General features: G+C 43.0%; 1 protein-coding gene across 2 annotated transcripts in view; it reads right to left on the bottom strand.

Annotated features, from left to right (window-relative positions):
• cntfr (ciliary neurotrophic factor receptor) overlaps positions 1–19,700 on the bottom strand; it is a 106,083-nt gene that overhangs the window by 37,952 nt on the left and 48,431 nt on the right. For both annotated transcript variants that reach the window (XM_027010375.2, XM_027010376.2), the window contains exon 3: positions 8,237–8,476. In XM_027010375.2, coding sequence (XP_026866176.1) covers positions 8,237–8,476 — 240 coding nt within the window. The remainder of the gene's footprint in view (positions 1–8,236; positions 8,477–19,700) is intronic.

Here is a 19,700-nt window from a genome sequence, read left to right as displayed (position 1 = left end):
TTCACACATTTACATTTCAACCCCACCACCACACACACACACACACACACATACACACACATATATACACATTATTCCGATGAGCTGAACTTCTACACTCATACATACTGATTCTTTTAATGATATTCATTAGTCAAAAGTGTATTGCTTTGAACATTAGGGGAGGGAGAGGGATATCGATAATCTTTATAATGATGAAATGCACCAGAGAAAATGAGATGTCTTATCAGCTCAAAGCATGCATCAGGGCTGGTCACAGAAATGCCCACGTCTACAATAGTGACTGAGACTAACCAGGACAATGGTAATCAAGATTTCCATCTGGAAACATTAGAGGCCATGTCTTTTGTCTGGGTATTGCAACAACAACAAAAAAAAAAGTGACTTACAATTGTTCAGTTTCACGAAGAAACATTAGATTAAACATTAGGTAAATTCTAAGGTAGAATCATCTGAGTTACCTGGTCAATTTAATCAAGAATATAATCCCCAACAAAATCAATGAATAATAACAATTATTATAATTATTGACCAAATGCTCAGTTCTTTTTCTTTAAGGTTTTCCAAACAAAATAATTTTTGCAGTAAATACAGTGAAACAAATTTGCACAAATGTTTGTTACAGTCATGCTAAACTGTTTAATCATCTTTTACCAATGGAGGCCTCTATAGGCTGAACTATGCAAAATGGCCTGAGACCTGCACAGTGTGCTTACTCTGAGCATGCACTGGGGATTTTCCAGGTGCCTGTTGTGCACCGCGATTCAAGAGAGCTCACACATGGGCTCAGTCATGTGTTCTTCTGCATCCACTATCCATTGATAAGGCCTGCCCCCTGCACAACCATGCTGGTTGGGGCTTTGAATTACAGGTGAGGACATAAGGGAAGCTCATTTCTACTGGTTTACAGTAAACAAATGAATTTAGAAAGAGAGAAATAGGGATGTTGTTTTTCTTAACAGCTCTTTAAGGTGACCATACATCATTGTACTTAAAGGGTTCTTGTTTTGAAGAATCTTGACTTTGATGGTTAGTCCTGAAATTCTCTCAATCCAAAAATCAATAATGCCCTGTTAAAGTAATTGCCTCGTTCCAATCATGAAACAGCGGTGATGTAGTCATTCTTAATGACCTCTCTCTGCGTCCTGTTCAAGCTGTTGTCAGTGCATGTATGTGTGTATGTAAGAGCGTGAGGAGAGAGAGAAAGAGAGACAGTATCTGCTTGTTTGGTAAAGTAAATATCATTTCCTTTGGTACTTTTGTGTTATAGTATACTAACTGTCTCCAGACATTTCAGTCTCTTATAGTATAATAGAGTCTCCTGATGCTTCTCTGTGTAGCAATTGCTGCATCTCTAATGGATTTTCCCATAGTTGTTTAGCAGTAGCTGATGAACAGGAAGAAAAGGCAGGTTGCTCGTGAACCTTGGTGAGAAGTGCATTGAAATGATCTGAGCTAAATGGAAATGCAGACCTAAAACCTGCTTTTAGTAGAGCAAACTCCATATTACATGACTTAAACTCCATCGTTGGAGGCAAGCACTAATGTAACTTGTGTTATTAGCCTTTCCACTGCATGCAGTGTAATTTTTGTAATTGCACTGCTTTTTAATAATTCATAGCATGGACCTGACTTTGCCCTCATTACAGCTGAGGTGAAAGAACCCTGTGGGGAGTAAAGATAGGCTCCAGTATTTACTCTACATCATTTATATCCTTGGCTGAGATCCATAATGAACATCATTTATTTTTCATCTTAAACCAAAGAGTCCTGCATCCAGTGAAAAATCAGGATAGCCTTGCTAGAGTCCAGCTTGCCTTCCTTTGATGACAAGTGATTGTAGTTTGGTTAAGATACCATGATCCTCTAATTGGAATTGCAGGATTTAATTTACCCATTTAGAACATCTTAGCATTCAGTCCCTTCCTTAATTTCCAAAATGTGTATCTGAGGTGTTGAATGGAAAGGCACTGAAGCGTGAAACTGGTCCTATTATTTTACATATCTGTGATGAGCCAATGAACTGTATTCTGAGAGATTCCGAATAGGAGCTAGTCTGAAATAATTTATCTTCCTTTTTTGAAGGTGATAAAACTAATCTCGGAGTCTACCACACCTGTTAGTTAGGGAGTGAAGTTTTTTTTTTATCCCTTATTTATGTATTGACTTATTTTTCAAGGAGTCTCTGCGCTACCACCGGTAATTGAATTATTTATCATTTAACCCAGCTGTTCTCCATATTCACTGGCTGGAAAAAAACAATTTCACTGCCTTCTAGCAAAAAGAAGGCCCATGACTGAGACTCTAAAGACTCCCAAAGATGTTTTTCCACTAAGTAAATGGGGGGAAAACATGCATAGTAAATATATAGTAAAAAAAAAATTAATAAATACCAGCGTGTAGCTTGTTATCACTGAGAACGACTTTAAACCTTTTTACATGTTGTTAGAATTGGATGGATTTGCAATTTTCTAAAGACTACATGTGTGAATGCCAGTGAAAAGAGAGCACTGTGCGATAGGGGGCTGGAAAGGCAAGCTGCCATTTCTGTCTGACCGCTGGTTTACTGTGGTGTGCTCTCCCTATGAAGAGCCGTCTCCATTGCTAGTCCACACAGATTTAAACACAGGTGCTTCAGAACTTTGGTTAAGATGTTAATTAGGAAGACCAGTGACGGCAGCTACCCACAACTGTCCACAGTACACCAGCACACTTCTGAGGTGGTCCTGGACAGGAGCTTTGAATTAACCATAGTACTCCTACAGGGTTTTGTATGACATGCTGAGAAAACATATGTCTGAGACTATATTTAAATTTGATCTGATTGAGTTATAGGCTTTAATAACAGGAAAGAATAAGTAGGCTACATCTTCAATGACCTGTATACTGTACATCAAAATACTGTCATAATCTGACATTAACTTTACATGAGGTTTTAGGCTCCTTTGGAGGAAACAGTCCCTGAATACCATTAAAAATTATTTCACTTCCTAGACTTCCTCAAGGTTATTCAGAGCAGGACTATCATGGCAGCCATGCACTGCACTGATAGAGCTTAGACCTGTGGACTATTAATCTGCTAAATGTTCAGCGGTGACACTGATCGGTAAGAGTTTAGAAGTCTAGCAAAATACGTTCCGCCCTAAGGGAACTGATGGATGAGTATGTATGTATGTGTGTGTGGGGGGGGGGGGGGTGGAAGACTATGTATCTTTTGAAGTTAAGTTGAAGTTAAGCCACCCCAGCTAAACAGCTTCGTATGGCTTATATCAGGTTAAGCTAACTTTGCATCCAGCAATGACATACCTCATGTGGGTGGAGGGGGAACAGCCCACCACTCAGAATTCTAATCAACCCAAGATCGATAGCTATGGATTATTAGGCAACAAAAAAAGACAAACTTCATCCCAAAGATGTTTTGCTGCATTTGGCTTCCTTTCTTTTAACTCAAGCCTGAGTTGGAATCCAACATTTTTTGCCACTTCTCTCCCTTCCAGTGTTTGAGTGCTTGTTTATATTAAAATGTAAAGGTATTACATCCTGTGAAGGCCTTGTGAATACCTCCCACTGTTTGTCTGTTAATGTCTCAAGATTAAGTGGCTACTCATAAAAACGTTTATAATTCTCGCATGGCCCATTTTGATAGCACATAAAGAGAAAGTTAGATAATGTTTAAAACTTAGCTACTGTTTATTAGATTTCAGATGAAATATTCAGATGGTCTGAGTTAATGCAGATGTTCTATTTGTGTGTGTGTGTGTGTTTTGGGGTGCTGCAGATGTTTTTCACTCAAGCCACATTAGTGGGAGCCACACGGAATTCCACATGATGTCATTTGGAATCTAAACTCATTCTCAAGGTCCGTCTCCCTTGTTAACATTTCATTGATCAAAAATCTTATTTTAGATTGAGACTGAAATGTTTTCATTTTCAGACAGATATGTTTGGTCTGGCATTGAACGGATACCATCATCATCTATCCAGGAATAACAATACTGTTATGCCATTGTGAAATGAACCACAAAAAAATGTAAATTACTTATCGATCCCTTTGCCTTGCCGTATGACATCTATCTTAAAGATGGGGACATGTTTGACAATACCCATATTCATTTTCATTAGGTGTCAGCACTTCATTTGAATTTACTGATGCAGGGCCTGGTGGGTTTTAGAGAAATGAGCCCCTATTCACTACTTCTTTTATTCTTTCACCCCACCTCTCTTTCTACCTCATCCCTTTTGCTCTCTATGCCTCTCCCTTCATGAGAACTCGCACAAGATAGATGAAATGGAGAAAATTTGATTAGAGAGGAAATCCTGGAGGAACAGTCTTGTAAATTACAGCTAAAGTTCAGCATCGCCGCTTCCCAAAGGATGAGACAAACCAGCAAAGTGGTATAAATCTGTAGTGAAAAAAAGGGCACTGCTGTCATGTCTATATATTTCTTTCCCCATTCCCCATACGCAAAAAGCTCCCTCCAAAAAATATCAGCAGAGGGATAAAATGTTTCCAATTGGCCCAGGAAATTCCCCTCACTTGAAAAGATGCCAAATCCATCAAAAACGCTAAGTTTGATTCACTAGCATTAGCACACAGAGCAATTGAACTATCTGCTTCCTGACAAAACAGCATTCATGTTTTAATAGAGTCAGGTAGATTTGATGAGATGAAGAAAGATGTTAGGTATTCTATATGTTTCAGCTAACTTACAGTCTTCTTTATAATGCTAGTTCCAATGTCTCAGAACTAATTTCAGTAGTGTGTGAGACTTAAATCTCATAAATCTTGTTATCAGCAGTTGTCTGGATGTTTTAAATAATTAATCAATGCTTTAGGTCAAAGCAAAGAAATCCTCATGAAAACCCATCTCTGGCTCTTCCTCTCAGGGTGACTTTCCCTGGCCTTTGTTATCCAGAGCTGATGGAATTAGTGTACGCAACGTTTGTCAAACTCATTCTCTGAAATCCCAAAGGATCTGAACAGTAAACAAAATATCAATCATGCTCAAAGAAGCTGGCAGTGTGGTGAACCTGTCCTTAACAAAATACAAACAAGGGCTTAGTTTGTCTCTAGCAGCAATACAATACAAACCATATTTGTTATAAAATGATTTTAAAACAAAACTCATTTAAAAATATAATGGATGTCTGTCCTGTTGGAGATTGGGGTGAATAACTACTTTTGTTTTTGTTGTAATAGCCAATATGTTCCAGAGTTGGCTACAGTGCAAGAGCAGCATTTCCCAGTCCAGTGCTTGGTGATCTGCAGGCAGGCCACCTTTGTGCTCCCAGCACAACTATACTAGACATTCAGTGATCCCAAGATCTTGGTTCAAGCATGATGAAAGGTGGGATATAACAAAAAGTTGGACCATCTAAGGGTTCCCAAAATTATTGGAAAACATAAAGCTAGAAGATCACTCATGATGTGGAAGAGAGGGGATTGCCAATGGCCAAAGTAGACTGAAAGATTTTCTGAACAGCATTAATTTAACAACAAATCTAGATTCCACATTTGTGGTTTATCAGTTGAAACCATGACAACAGTGGGCTTATCATCAGTGCACATCACTGATGAAGATGTGCCACTGAAGATATATTTTTAAATTGAATGCTTATACAAAAGGAAAAAAATAGCACAACTCCAATCCGCTAACCCACCCTCAAGGCCCTTGGGAAGCCTACTCTCTCACTTGAGATTATGCTCAGTATATTGTATTGTTGCTGTTGTATGAAGATGTATTCGTGGTGTTGCTGTACAGTCATATGTTTTTCCTTCTTAAGGCAAAAATAATAAAGTTTGATAGTCCGGAACATTTACAAGCATACCAAACAAGCATAACATGGCCCTCTGCAACCACGGCAGAAGACTCTCCGCCTCAACCCAACTCTCTTCCTTAACAAACACAGTAGATGACTCCAACACTGGCACTCGACGTTGGCATGGCCGGCTTCCCCATAGCAGGTTCTCAGTAGTGACCACAGGCAAAGTCTTCCACTCCTCATCTCCTCTGCTTGTACAGCGCATCTCTGTGCGGTGGCTGGAACATGCAGTCATAAGTGTTTTCTCTCTTAGCGGAGCAGAGATGAGCCACAGCACGGGGGGTGACAGGAACTTTACAAAAGTCAACTTGTTCCCCTTCTTTCAGTCTACATGCATCAGCTTTACATGCATTATTCTAGGACTGATACCACAGTCTGGCAACCGAATGAGAATTGGGCTGCTTGATAACTGAATTTTTCTTTCAATCACTTCTTTCAATTGTAAAGCTCTGGATGGAGTGGTTTGGGAATAAAAAGGCATGCTGGAGCAGGAGGATTACAGCTACCAGAGGGCAGAGCATAACTACAATATCTGGAGAATATTGAGGTGGGTGAGATGCTGGCAGTGTGGAGCTTGTAGGGATGGTTTGTCATTGAAAGAGTGGATGTGTAGAAGGAAATCCGGAGACTTCAAATGGAACAATCGCAGACCCAAAGAATGCAAAAGCATAAGGTGTGTCAGGGTCTGTGCCTAAAGAATCAAACACCACAGTCTCACTGCACAAAGCCCAGCAACCTTTCTCAAGTTATCACATTTATTGCCTGTTCCAGAACCTTCACACAGTTTCTAAACAGGAACACTGATGGAAGATACCACAGTTTCAAAATTGGTAACAACCCAAGCCAGTGGTCACTTGTGGTTGCCTACAGTCTTAGGCATTGTAATTACAGGGTAAAAAATAGCCTGCCTCCAGGCTTACAATGGAAGCTGAGTTACAATCTGATCTGAGGATTCCTGCTGGCCAGGCCAACGTCATCCATGTCCCCAGGGTCCCTGGTGGGTGGTCCTGTGGTTGCGAGCGACTGATGTATCTTTCTGGCTGCGAGACTGGAGTGTGCCATGCTCACTCGACCAATCAGCTTCAACACTTATCAGGCATGTTGCAAGTAGCTGCTCGCCCTGCTGTTCACATGGGATGCACCAAAAAGAAAGCAGCAGGCATGGCCGCAGTGTTGGGGTGGGGTGGATGGGCGGTGGGTGGGGGGAGTGTGGAGGTTGCTGGATAGAAAAAATGGCCTTTAGCAAAAGCTGCAGGCCGCCACTCTGTCAGAGCACAGAGGAAAAGACTCGAGACACTAAACACGTAAATCTGCACTGTCACTTGCCAAATTAAATAAACCATGCTCTTTTGAGTAAGACATTATTAATGTACGCCCTGGCTGACAAAGAAACACATCGTGTGGAGTGTTAGAACCCATTAATCATGTGAGTTCACTGATATTCCACAGTGGCATTCTCAAAGGCCCAGTAAGCACATACACAGCTGAGGAAGCATATTCCTCTTGTAGTCATAAGCAAGCTCATCTCCTCTTTTGGTCTTCCAATTTCTCTAATTTAATTAGTGCATTTAACTGCTGTCAGAGACAGTTATGGCAAGCATCTAGTCACCATTATTGATTAGAGGTACATGGCACAGTGTAGCTCTCTATAATAATTTGCTTCTAGATGTTCAGAACTGGGGAGAAACTGTTCCCTTGAGACACACCAAATTCCTCCTTCAAACCACCTGCATTCGTCACAGTCGCAAGCTGCGAGACCTTAATGACCTGGCCTATGTGCTTCTTTCAGCCAAATGAGATAACAGTCCATTAAACTGTGTACACATTCCAGTGAGGATCACTCTGTGTTTGCAGTTGGAGATGGAGCTGGCCGCTCCTTGTCTGTCAGTGAAATGGGGCACAGGACCATCCTGAGCGGCACAGCTCCGTCAGATGTCCGGCAACCTGCCCCCGACTCCACCGCTAATCAAAGCTGTGGCGCCATAAATCACCACGGCTTAACAGACATGACACGGTGCTCGGCCCCTTCTGACTCCCACACAGAGAGAGAGGCGGCAGGGTGTGGAGGTGAGGGGGATTTTTAGGGGTGGATGAGGGTTGGATATTCGGGAAGGGAGGCTGTGAGATGTTGATGCTTGTGGTTATTAATGGGGCTCTTCTGAGGCACGGTGGGGGTTTCCAAACACAAGCTTTTTGGCCACTCTGTCAGGGCAGGCTGGTCAAACACATAAGCAAGCAGAGGCTTGTTTAGTTGTGAAAGCAGCACAGTAAACAGTACACTGGGTCAAACTAAGGGCCAGGATGAATCTGGGGGCGGGGGGGAGACCAGAGAATCCACTCCAAAGAATGAAGAGTAGAGGGAAGCATTAAAAAAAAATACAATCAACATTAGCAGGGCAACAGGGACACTCACAGCCAACACGGAGCGTGATCTGGTCGCGCCGTTGCCCATCTGGGTTTTGGTTCTGGAAGCAACTGTACAGGCCATTGCTGCTCATGTCCACCTCCATGAGGGTGAGCTGCGGGCCCTTCTCTCGCCGCTGCGCCTTCACGTCCGTCCCATTCACCTTCCACGTGACTGAGGCATCGTTGTCCAGGGAGCCGCACTGCATGGTCACGTCGTTGCCGATCCGCGCATACTGGATCCGGGCTCCTGTACACAGAGTAGACCACAGTCAAAGGTGCATCACGCCCTCTCCACTCACCTCATCTCAGTGCACATGAGCTAGAGCGAACTTAGAGCAGCCAGAGGTGCCGGGCAGAAGTCATTTGCTGCTTTAGGTGGATTGTGTTAAGACTATATGAGGAAATATAGACCTTTCCCCCACTGTATTTGTTTCCATTACAGAATGCAAAAGCTATCACACTTTTTCAGCCTTGCAATACATTTAAATACCTCATTTGTTTTACAATAAAAGGTTGATTATTTAATAAATGTTTGAATATTCATTATCCTACATTGTTTAGTCACACGCCACTAAATGAGGATTTGTGGCCTACTCCCTTCAAAGTCAAGAAATCTTATTCCGCTTCTTCATACATAAAGTTATAAGAAGCAAGTCGGTGAAATACAAGCACAGTACACAAATGTACAATAGACACACATGCATTACAAAAGTAACCCTTTTATGTTTTATGCACAATAAATCAGGAAAAAAAAACCTTAGCTCTAAGGCTTTCATTCTAGGCCTGTCCTTCCACAACCTGAGCAAGCTTAACATCCCCAGATGCTCCGACACCACCTTGTGTAATTAGGCCCTGCAGACTAGTCAACATGGTTTTATCTTCTGGACACTATGATTTTTCCCATGCTATTGGAGTCTCATGTTTCAGCACTGTAGAAGAGAATCAGAAATGAAAGCGCTGCACTTTGGAGACATAAACATTCCTGCTACCTGCTCTGGATCAGATCCTGGCATGGAATCACCCCCTCAGGGTCCAAAGACAAGCTGCCATGAAAAATATCCCTAAGGAAGCCTTTTGAGATTCTCTTGGGAGGTTTCTCCTTCCCCTTACTCAAGTGGACCAGAATTCCCCAAACTGATGATGGCATGTTTGTATTTTGATTTGTTTATCCATAGCACCGGTATCTCAAGAATGGCTAGCAGCGTTTTGGCTATAAGGGGCATTTGTGCTGTGGAGCAGAAAGCCCACCCCAGTGTCCTGTCTGTGCCTGTCTCTGTCTCTCTCTGTCTCTGTCTGTCTCTGTCTGACTTATGAACATCTACAAGGCCTTGAAGGTTCATTTATAACTTAACACTTTTTTTTTTAGCTGTGGTGTGAAATATCAGAAACATGCTGTTTGTAACTGGTAGCTTTCAGTGACAAAGTCATTTTAGCACCCAGCTCAAAGCATAATTGAATTTCTTTATATTACCCCCATGACTTTTCCAGCTACACAGAAGAGATGACAATTCTCCAAAAATATTTACCACCCAAAACAAAATATTCACCCAGAGGATTAAAGACCTCACAGAGCTTGAAGCACTCTGAAGTCCTTTTAAGATCTTTCTACACCCTCATAACTGACCTCTCAACAAAGTGAGTACAACAAAACAGAGAAATGTCTTCCCTCCAGAACATCATCGTGGGAGTCATTGGTTTACCCTTCGTCTTCCGCCCATTCAGTTCTAATTAAGGGCTTGTCTTTCAATGCTCTTGCACGTTGCGCTGATTTTGGCAATCTGGCAGCATGTGAATACATTTATATATTTCCTGCTACCTACCCACTTATCTGCAGCCACTTGGAGCTGGCAACGATAGGGCACAAATCGCTGGCCCCTCGGGATGGGAAAACAAAACTCAGACACAAAAAGTCATATCTGCTGCTTTTTGATAGCCTCGAATGTTTAATCCTTATTATGCTATTTTAACAGGTGTGTCTGTCACGGCCTTATCTGATGCACGATGACTAGATGTATTCCAGCCCAATTCATGCACACGCACACATATACACACACAGAGGCAAAAAGCTTGTGTGTTTGTCTGTGGAGTAATGCATATTATCATCAAGCACACAGACGTGCCCTCATACAAGCCAGACAAACCACTGCTGACTTCCTGTGAGGTTTGTAGCCATTCCACTCCATTGCACAGCTTCAAGGACAATGGCTGTGTGCCTTTTCAGGAGAGGGTGAAAAAAAACACACACACATCCACACAAATCCGCACATTTGTACAAATTTGAGATTGAAAGCAGTCAATTAAATTGGCACTTCACATTGCTAGATGTCAGCTGGTCACAGACCTTAGTGAAGCCTCGCCGGGGTGGGGTGGGGGGGGTGACGGACTCCACCCCCACATGGAGTGGCTGGAGTTTCACAAACCAGAGATGTGCAGGCCTAGCCAAGGAGTGCTTGGGGATTCTGCCATGGCTGGTGGAGGGGCCAAAAGCTGGATCTCCTGTCCAGATGAAGAACAGCTGTGTCCATGTTCGATAAACAGGCAGCCAAAACTGTAGTGCACGATTAACCAGAAGCTGCCTCTATGAACAAGAAGCTGCCTCTATGACTCTATGAACTGGATGTACTTTGTTTTTTGGTTTTGGGTTTTTTTTGGGGGGGGGGGGGGGGGGTGTTTGGTTTGTTTTTTGTAGGGTAGAGGAACAGGTAGAGGCAATTTGAAGCGAATTAATTTGTCTTTCCTTAAGAGAGCACAGCACATGTGGCATGTGGGGATCAGCTAGGGTTAACATCAAGGAGGAACAGGGGGAAAACTGTAACTGCATGTGTAAAATGTAAAAAAAATAAAAATAAACAAGAGGGAGCAAAAAACCTTTTGGATCTCCATTACAATAAGAAGGCATTTAGAAACATCTTATTGTATGGTCATAAGACCATACATTTTGCAAAGCTGCATCATCTCTTGTTGCCATGATGTCTAACGACCCCCCTCCCCCCCACAATGGACTACCGGCTTTGGGACACTCAGTAGCTGTAGTATGCAGAACTCTCTTCCACTCCCTCTGATATTGCTACACGGTGGGATTGGTGCCCAAATGAAGGTCACGCCAAGCTGCATGCAGCAGAAAGGTCAGTGGGATTAGGAGGCTTTGGAATTGACACGGTACAGATCAGGAGCCTCCATCCGGCCCCTGCAGCTCTTATGGCTTAACTGCTCCAGCCAGGGAATGTGGGCTTGGTCACACCGTTTATTTTTTCACTCTGGCCCAAGTGGAGAAAGCTTGCTAACCCCTAGCTTCCAGTGCTCTATTGCACTCTCTCTCTCACCCCCCCACCCTTTCCCACCAGACCTCCCATGATGTACAGCATGCTTCTCTGGGATGGAGTGGTTGGTATATTTGCGCTTGGACATCACCCTTCTCCTCTGGCTGTGACTTAGCAAAATAACTGAAAGGGAAACAAACTAAACATCTGCAAGCCACCGAGGTTGGATACTTCTTAAAGGTCTTTGGTCCAAAAACAAAAATATTATGGTGAATTGGTCAAGCTTTATCTAACCTGTTCAACAGGTACATATGCACTGCCATGACACCTCTTGTAGTGAATGGTGAGTGTGGAGAATGTCACTGTTACTGTCAAGCCAGTTAGTTGGTATTTTCATCTGAAGTGACTTACACTATGCCAGCTGCAGGGAAAGAGCCAGATTGGTGTCAAACACCTTGCTCAAGGCTGTAACTGTAGTTGCATTTTATTAGTTAGGATTACACTTTTGCCCCCTCTGGGTTTTAGTCTGCAAACAATTTCTGACACTTTATTGGTTATATTATTGCTTATAACATTGGATGGCCATGTGACATCATAAATTGTGGCTTCTGTTTGTGCATGAATGTAGAAGCACAGACATGCTTTGTTTTGGTGGAAAAGCAGCAAAGTGGAAGCATCCATCTCCACTAACAAGAGGGAACATAGGACCATTTCTGATCTGTGGCATAGCCAGCTCAAGTGCCCAGTCACATGTGTGGTGAATATGCTAATGTGCCAAGACAGCTCTCTATGAACCAGATCGTAGTTCTAACAGAGTGATGACTCCCACTCCAAATTGGCATGACAACACCTTCGCTATCTCTAATACCCAGTGCATGAGTTCCCAGTCACTACTCACAGGTGCTAAAGAAAGCCTGGATTCTGTTGGAATGGGGTAAGGTTGGAGTTTTCGGCCTTGGTTTGGAAATATCAGACATGTAATCAGGTGGATTGGCTGAGTATCATAGGCTCCCTGCCACAGTACACCAAGCACTCTTCATAGTGTGTGACTTTCAACTTATCTGCTTGATGCTGATGCTGGCAGCATCTGTCCTACACTGCCATTGCAGTAAATGTTACTGTGGCAGCAGTAATGGTATGATTATAGTGATTGCGATGATGTTATGATTATAGTGGACTGCTGAAACAGGCTTTTCTGTCTTCGTTCTTGTAGACTGCCAGAGGAGCCTCACAGGGAAAAACACACACTGTTCCCAGAGAGGGAACATGCGTACATGATTAGGAACGCGTGCCTTGCTCTCGGCCAGTCTGCTGAAGTGTGCACTACACTGACCTGCCTTCCGCATCCTTGAGGCAATCTGAAAGACCTGGACTCGACGCACACACTCCACTCAAAAGGACAACAGCAACAATGAGAAAAGTAAAGTTTGGACTTCACCAGGATACTTTATCCATATTCAAAGAAGTTCCTTAAGTCAGAAGACTGGAGAGCGAGTGCAAAGTGAAATGTGTTTGGGGAAGGTGGTTCAGCATGGAGATCACAGATAACAAGCAAGATCAGCAGCCTTGCTAGTGTCTTACCTTAGAGTTGACTTGACCCAGAGTCTGGACACCCATAAGCAGTGGAGAACAACTCCATCTTTACATGAGAGCCTTGAGACAGACAGAGCTTCAGAAACAGGAGTAAGTTTGGGCCACAGTGCCATCCGCTAGGCAGCGTGTGAGCACGTGACGTGCCTGCAGCCATCTACGGCCTCCTGTCTGCACCATGCACCTGCTCTGCTGCAGGTGGGGCCCAGCAGACAGCAGAGAAAACACAGCTCCGACCCCTGATTGTTTTCACATTCATCTGTCGGCCCCACACAGCAGAATGAGGAAAACAAGCAGCCTGCCAGTGGAATGTAAACAGCCCCCAGCTTCTCTGTGCTGGCTACCCAACCTGCACTCATCTCTGGGGAAGAATCTAGCCTGCCATGCCCTGCTCTCCCCAACAGCCTTTGCCTCTCAAACCATGCTCCATCCACTTCCACCACTGAACACAAACACCACTGAACACAAATAAAGGAAACATACCTGGATATCATTATGGCACTCCAATAGTTTACCTCATGTACATCGAGGCCTGAAACAAGCAACGGCTGTGCACACATGATGGCATGGAAGAGGGACACACACCCTGACGGAGGTCAGGGAGGAGCCCAGATCTCTCTCGGAGCAGCAACAAAGCGAACCATAATTTGTCTCCATTTGCCTGCCCATTGTTATTGTTTCCACTAATCAATCCTGTTATTCAAAAAAGGCCCTTTAAGGGTTTTTGCACAGTTTACTTCTGAGGGGAAACTCTTACATGAGATGGATTTGATGACTCCATGCGATGAATACTTTCACATCCCCCAATTTAGAGATGTTTTTCTGCTCAGGGGCTCTTAGTGTTGAAGGGATCTTGGTGATTTGAAGAACACGAAACATCTACTCATACATCATTTATCATGTTGAAAAGGGACTGTTGAAAAAAGCACTTGATGTCACTTTGGCCAGTTCTGATAAAGTCTCTGGAGAAAAGGGGAATGCACTGGTAACTTTTGAATTCATTAATATAATGTAATCAAATTGTTCCCACAAATCTTCATAAATGGATTATGAATTATGACAGGGAAATAGAAATGCTTCTCCTGGCTTGGCCCTTTTAAGTGGCAAAAAGAGATAGGAAGCATAGGAAGGCATCTGACCATAGAATTGTTATTTGCTGTGCATATATTGTACACTGCTCTTCCATAAAGTTGGATCTTTATACAAAACCACAAGATCTGCTCTCTCAGGCTTCTTTGATGTTCTCTACTATGTGACATGGAGGTACCACTTGAGGTTCACCTTTTCAGGCAGCATCTCTCTGCACTGTAAGAGCACTGTTATCGCTGAATGAGACAAGCTATGTCCTTCCAGACATTTTTACTTTGCTATTTGAGGTCTAATTGAGGACTAAGGGGATGTTCTCAGTCATGCTCATACAATGCAAAGCCATTAGAAGTATTGATCCCAAATGCTCCTCTGGCCTTTATCAACACTTTACCTTGAGCCCGCTGCATCACCTCTATCAATAACCCTAGCCGAGGGCAGCTAATTGCAAAGAGGCATTGAAACATTAGACATGGAAGCCAAAAGCCAAGGCCTGACACAATGCTGGGAGTCCCCTGCTGGCCTCTGTAGGACACACTCATTTTTAAAGGGTGAATGCTATGGGAAGGCAACAGGAGAACTGCCCCACATAACCCCACATACCACTACACAAACTAACATTACATTTCACTTCTCTAGCTTGTCTCTCTATTATCTCATCTCCTTTGCCACCTCTATTCCCCTTGTACTTGTGTCTTTGTCTCTGTTTCCTGCTCCCAACCACCTCTATTCTCCTCTCCTCACCTCAGCTCCCTGTATCATTTCCTTTCTCCTCCTCTTCTTTGCCATCCTTCCTTCAGCCAGGGTCACTTGGGGTGGTTCGTGGGGCAGCAGGTAGCTGATACAGCCCAGCCAGAAATCTTTGGAATCCCAGCGTAGTTCACCTGCTTAGGCCCGAGGTCTGTAGCCACATAATTGACGTACCAACAGTGCAAGTACCCAATGCACACATTGCTTTCCCTGCCTCTAGACAGGAAGCAACTGGGTCTCATCACTGCAAGACCAGGTCCCCACGAGGAAACCAGTCACAGTCGGGGAGGGGGTGGGGGGAGTAGTCAGTCTGATGGCAAACATTTTCACTGATGGTGGGTGTAATGTTACATAGAATGATAGCTGAGCTGGATTATGCTGATCTGTCATCTTTCTAATAGATGACATCATGGTCATCTGTGCTACTGGGCCCATACTCATGCCTCAAAATGTCACATTTGTTCCTCTTCAAGCTTCTGTACTACATGCTTCAAAATATCAACATCATGATCTTGAACTGGACAGCAACCTGTGTTAGAATGATATATTTGGAAAAACTATATATCATGGTGATTGATGTGTATGTTTGATATATGCAGTACCAGTCAAAAGTTTGGAAATACCTGACTGATTATGTTTTTCATAGTCTTTTAATCTAATGATTTAAATTCTAATGGTTTAAATAATGGCTTAAATTCATGTTTAAGACAAATATAAATGAAAAAAGAAATTATATATATATATATATATATATATATATGTGAAATTATATATATATGAAATGCCTCCTCCTTGAAATGCCTCCTCTGCAAATAGTTCAGAACTACTCCCTCACCATACAAGTGCTCAGCATATGTGAGAAGTTCTGATGGAAAAACATCATATGTGGTTACCTCCTGAAGCTGGCAAAGGGAACACCAACAGTGTGAAAAGCTGTCATCAGTGAAAATGGTATCGAGTAATATAACAATATTTGTTTAAAACAACATCACATAAGTGTTATTTTGCTGTTCTGATAGGTTCACTATTTCTCTAAAATGCAGAAAATAGTAAAATTAAACAAAGAGTTGGCATGTCCAAATTTTTGGCTGGTTGCAAATGTTATCCATGACAAAATATTCTCTACCCAGCATGTCATATAGATTTAAAACAATGATATGGTGTCATCCATTAGAATTGTAATATGAATCTACACTATTGCCATAGTGACTTTGGAATGTGGGAAGCCAATACACACAAGAGCAAGACATTCTGCTGATGTGCATGTCTATCTATTTGTGGTCTTGCTTCTCTGATGGAGTTATGTCTATGGCTACTATATGACTGTGCGGGAGTAGGGAGCCTTCAACTGAGTAATTGTGCCAGGTATGTGACTATGTGGGGAAGAGAGGCAGAAGGAGTGTGGAACTATTATTAACTCCCCAGTGGCCTCTGTTAGGAGGACTCCCTGCACTTGACTCACACTGTGAACAATCCCCCACTCCCCCAGTTTCCGATTGGACATTAGAGCCACAACTTATAGAGCATACTGCAAAAATCTCCCCTTTCTCTGCTCAAGGAACCAAATGATAACATTACAGAAGGTGGATAGGTACCGAATAGGGTGTCAAGCCATCATCATACCTGCTTGGTCTACCTTAGACGGTGTGCTGTGGTGGGGTTGGAAAAGATGGGGGGAGGGGCTAGAAGCCAGCAAATTTAAGAACTTGCATCGTCTTTAAACATACCGTGTTCTGCATTTCTGCTTCGGTGAATCTTTTGCAAATGATCAATGCAAACAAGGATCAGCAGCCTAATTATTGAACAATAAGGAAAACTGGCAAACCTCTGTTTTTGGAAGCCACAACTTGACCACCAGCCTGCACAGGAAATTAAATCAAGGAGCAGGCATTAGTCAGCCGAGACAAACATTCGGTCTGTCACTCATATCTCTCCAGCCACAGCATGAGTACGCATATTGTACGCATATCTCTGGATTAGTCTCAGTGGAAGCCCATTTGGTAGATATACTGGCACTGCCAAACATGCAAAAAGAGGTATTTGATCATGTACAGTAATTGCTCTGATGTTATAACTCCATATATATTCATGACATTTATAGTGATATTAAAATATAATTATCTTTACTTAATGTATCTGGAGATATGCTTTATTTTCATAGTAAATTATGTTTCAAGTGCAGGTTCACCAAACAATGTTGAGTTTAATCTGTGCAAGGACATAATTTATGCAACAGAAAAATCTCTGCAGTGGCAGAACCTAAGCAGTTTTCAACAAATGCAATAATACTCACAAATGCAACAACAAAAAAGGTATTAATACGCTCTTGACACAGAATGTGACCTTCAGTGCTCATTTTGGAGCTGCTAATTGTGTCTTGTGGGTTCCCATCCTGATGAATGACTCAGCTTTTATTTTCCCCTCAGTCAGGGCAGTAGCTAGTGACCTCTGATGTGTTGGTGCTCACGTCCAGTGAGAGGCCAAACTGTAAATTGGAAGTAACAGAATGATAATAGCTTTGTTATAACTCTGTGCACTACTGCAGAGTTTATTCACAGAAAAGCTAAATGCTCTCATTACATGGATGTGTGAGAGGAAACAGTTAGTGAAGGTTAGCGTGCAAGGTTAATACCAAAAATGGTGGATTTAGTGACCTCCATAATGCCGCTGTGTGCATGTGTGTCCACACGAAGGTGTGAGGATTAATGTTGCGCGGGTTTCAGTCCGGTGGTTCTGGGCCCTCTGTTATGTGGCAAGCACGCACACATGCAAGTACACCCACCCACACGCACATAGTTCAGACCAGGCCTTACACACAATGCAAGCGTCACTTTGATGAATTAGCATGGCAGAGTTGGGAATGAAAAACATGGCATTCATCATGGCGAGTAAAGTGATTGCTCTTTAGCACTTCCACAGCTGCCGGTGCCTGGGAACGTGAGTGAGGGTGCATTATCTAACCATCAACACTAGCTCCATAATGCCAGGGGCTGTGAGGCGTGGAACAGGACACATCAAACAGAGTTGGAGACAGATTAGGACTGGGTCGTCAGTGTCCAGGGGGCAGCTGGTTCACACAGGATGCTGGAGGGATTCTGGAATGCTGAACATGCTGCTACTCTGAGGTGAACTTCAGTAGACTTGTTTTTCTATGTTTCTTTTCCTTGCTGTGTGCATCCAGACTCACATAAGGTATTTCATATATTTCAGGACACCTGTGTAGACTTCTGCTTACTTCATGCATGCATGAGCCTCGCGTTGCCAAGCTACGCTCCAAATCCGCAGGTAGCTTCCTCCTCTCCCGGGTAGCATTTTGCTCCATAATGCATTGGAAAACATGGCGGAATCCAGGAGCTTTTTTTTATCAGGGCTCGGCATCAGATTGCGGCTGTCGCGCATAGCTAATTCTGCACCACACTCGGGGGATGGGGATATGGCGACAGGAGCCTTTCAGGAGCCGTTTGTGTTCCCGTCGCCATCCCTCCCTGGATTAATGAAGCTCCGAAATAGAAACTATCACTTGCCAAATCACAACCTGTTCTGCTTAATGTGTTTGGCTTAATGAGCTCAGGGAGAGACAACAGCAGCCAGAGAGCACAAGAGAGAAAGAGGGAGGAAGAGACAATGAGAGAGGAAGACAACACATGCTATGCTTTCAGTCTAATACAAATTTTGTTTACTGGCTTTCTGTGTTACCTCCAGAGGCAACAGCTATGGAGGTATTTGAGGGTTAGGAACATGTTGCTATCCTTTTCACCTGTGAATATTTGAGTCTGCTTGACTAACCTTTAGTATTTAATGAAAGGCCTGTCAAGTTGTGTCCAGTGTCTTTGTGGAATCCGCAGAAATTCAATGTTTCTTAGCATGTTTCTTAGAAATTACAACAGGCCAGCAATGACAACAGAAAGAAAAACAAGAAAAAGAAAAAAAGAGAGAGAGAATGGGAGGGGAATAAATGCAGGTCTAGAATGTTCCAGGCCCTCAGCATCTCCCTCAAAGAGCTGAGAAGATCGATATGCTTCAGAAGATAAGCAGCAGACTTGCCTGTACTGTTTCAGCTAATAAATCCCTATCACCTGAAATCAAATCCTGAACTGGAGCACTTCCAGCCAGGCAGGCCTTTCACAAGACAGTACAGAACTCACAGGTACTCATGCCTCTGAATGACGTCAATGGACAGGTCTTATCAGTTTGTTATACACTCCTAGAGTGTATCTGTGTTTCTGTGTGTGCGCCCATATGAACTCAGATGGCCAGCTCAATAGCCAAAGGCACAAGTTACTTTGCTTTCCTTATCAGAGAGATAATAAAGCAATATGACAATAATACACTGTAATCTGCTGTTGAGTCATGCTGCCTCACAAATATTATATATAAAATACATCTGAACACATTCTGATTTGCTCTCGTTTAACCCCCCATCCACCAACCCACACTCCCTCCACTCTAACTGCATCTACACTGAGCTCACACTGTTTTGTTTTGTTTTTTTTGTTTTTTTGAGACACAGTATCCACTACTTCCTTCCTCTATCTGCTCCTGTCTAAGCTGGTCGAGACTCTCCAGCCACGAGCCCGTTTGCGAAGCAGTGAAAATCCATCCAGGCCCGTCGTACTTAGGCAATCCAATTCCCGCGCGCTTTAAACCAATTTCCCAGCCTGGAATCACTTACGTTGGTTTGGTAGAAAAGGTCACACAGGCAAAACAAAGCTGTGTGTATTTCTCCTCACACAAGGGGGAAATCTGCCTCATGCATCAGGGTTAGCATTGCTATTCATTATGATT

Source organism: Electrophorus electricus, chromosome 17, assembly GCF_013358815.1.
Source record: "Electrophorus electricus isolate fEleEle1 chromosome 17, fEleEle1.pri, whole genome shotgun sequence".
Taxonomy (NCBI): domain Eukaryota; kingdom Metazoa; phylum Chordata; class Actinopteri; order Gymnotiformes; family Gymnotidae; genus Electrophorus; species Electrophorus electricus.
This window is presented reverse-complemented; position numbering and strand designations above follow the sequence as displayed.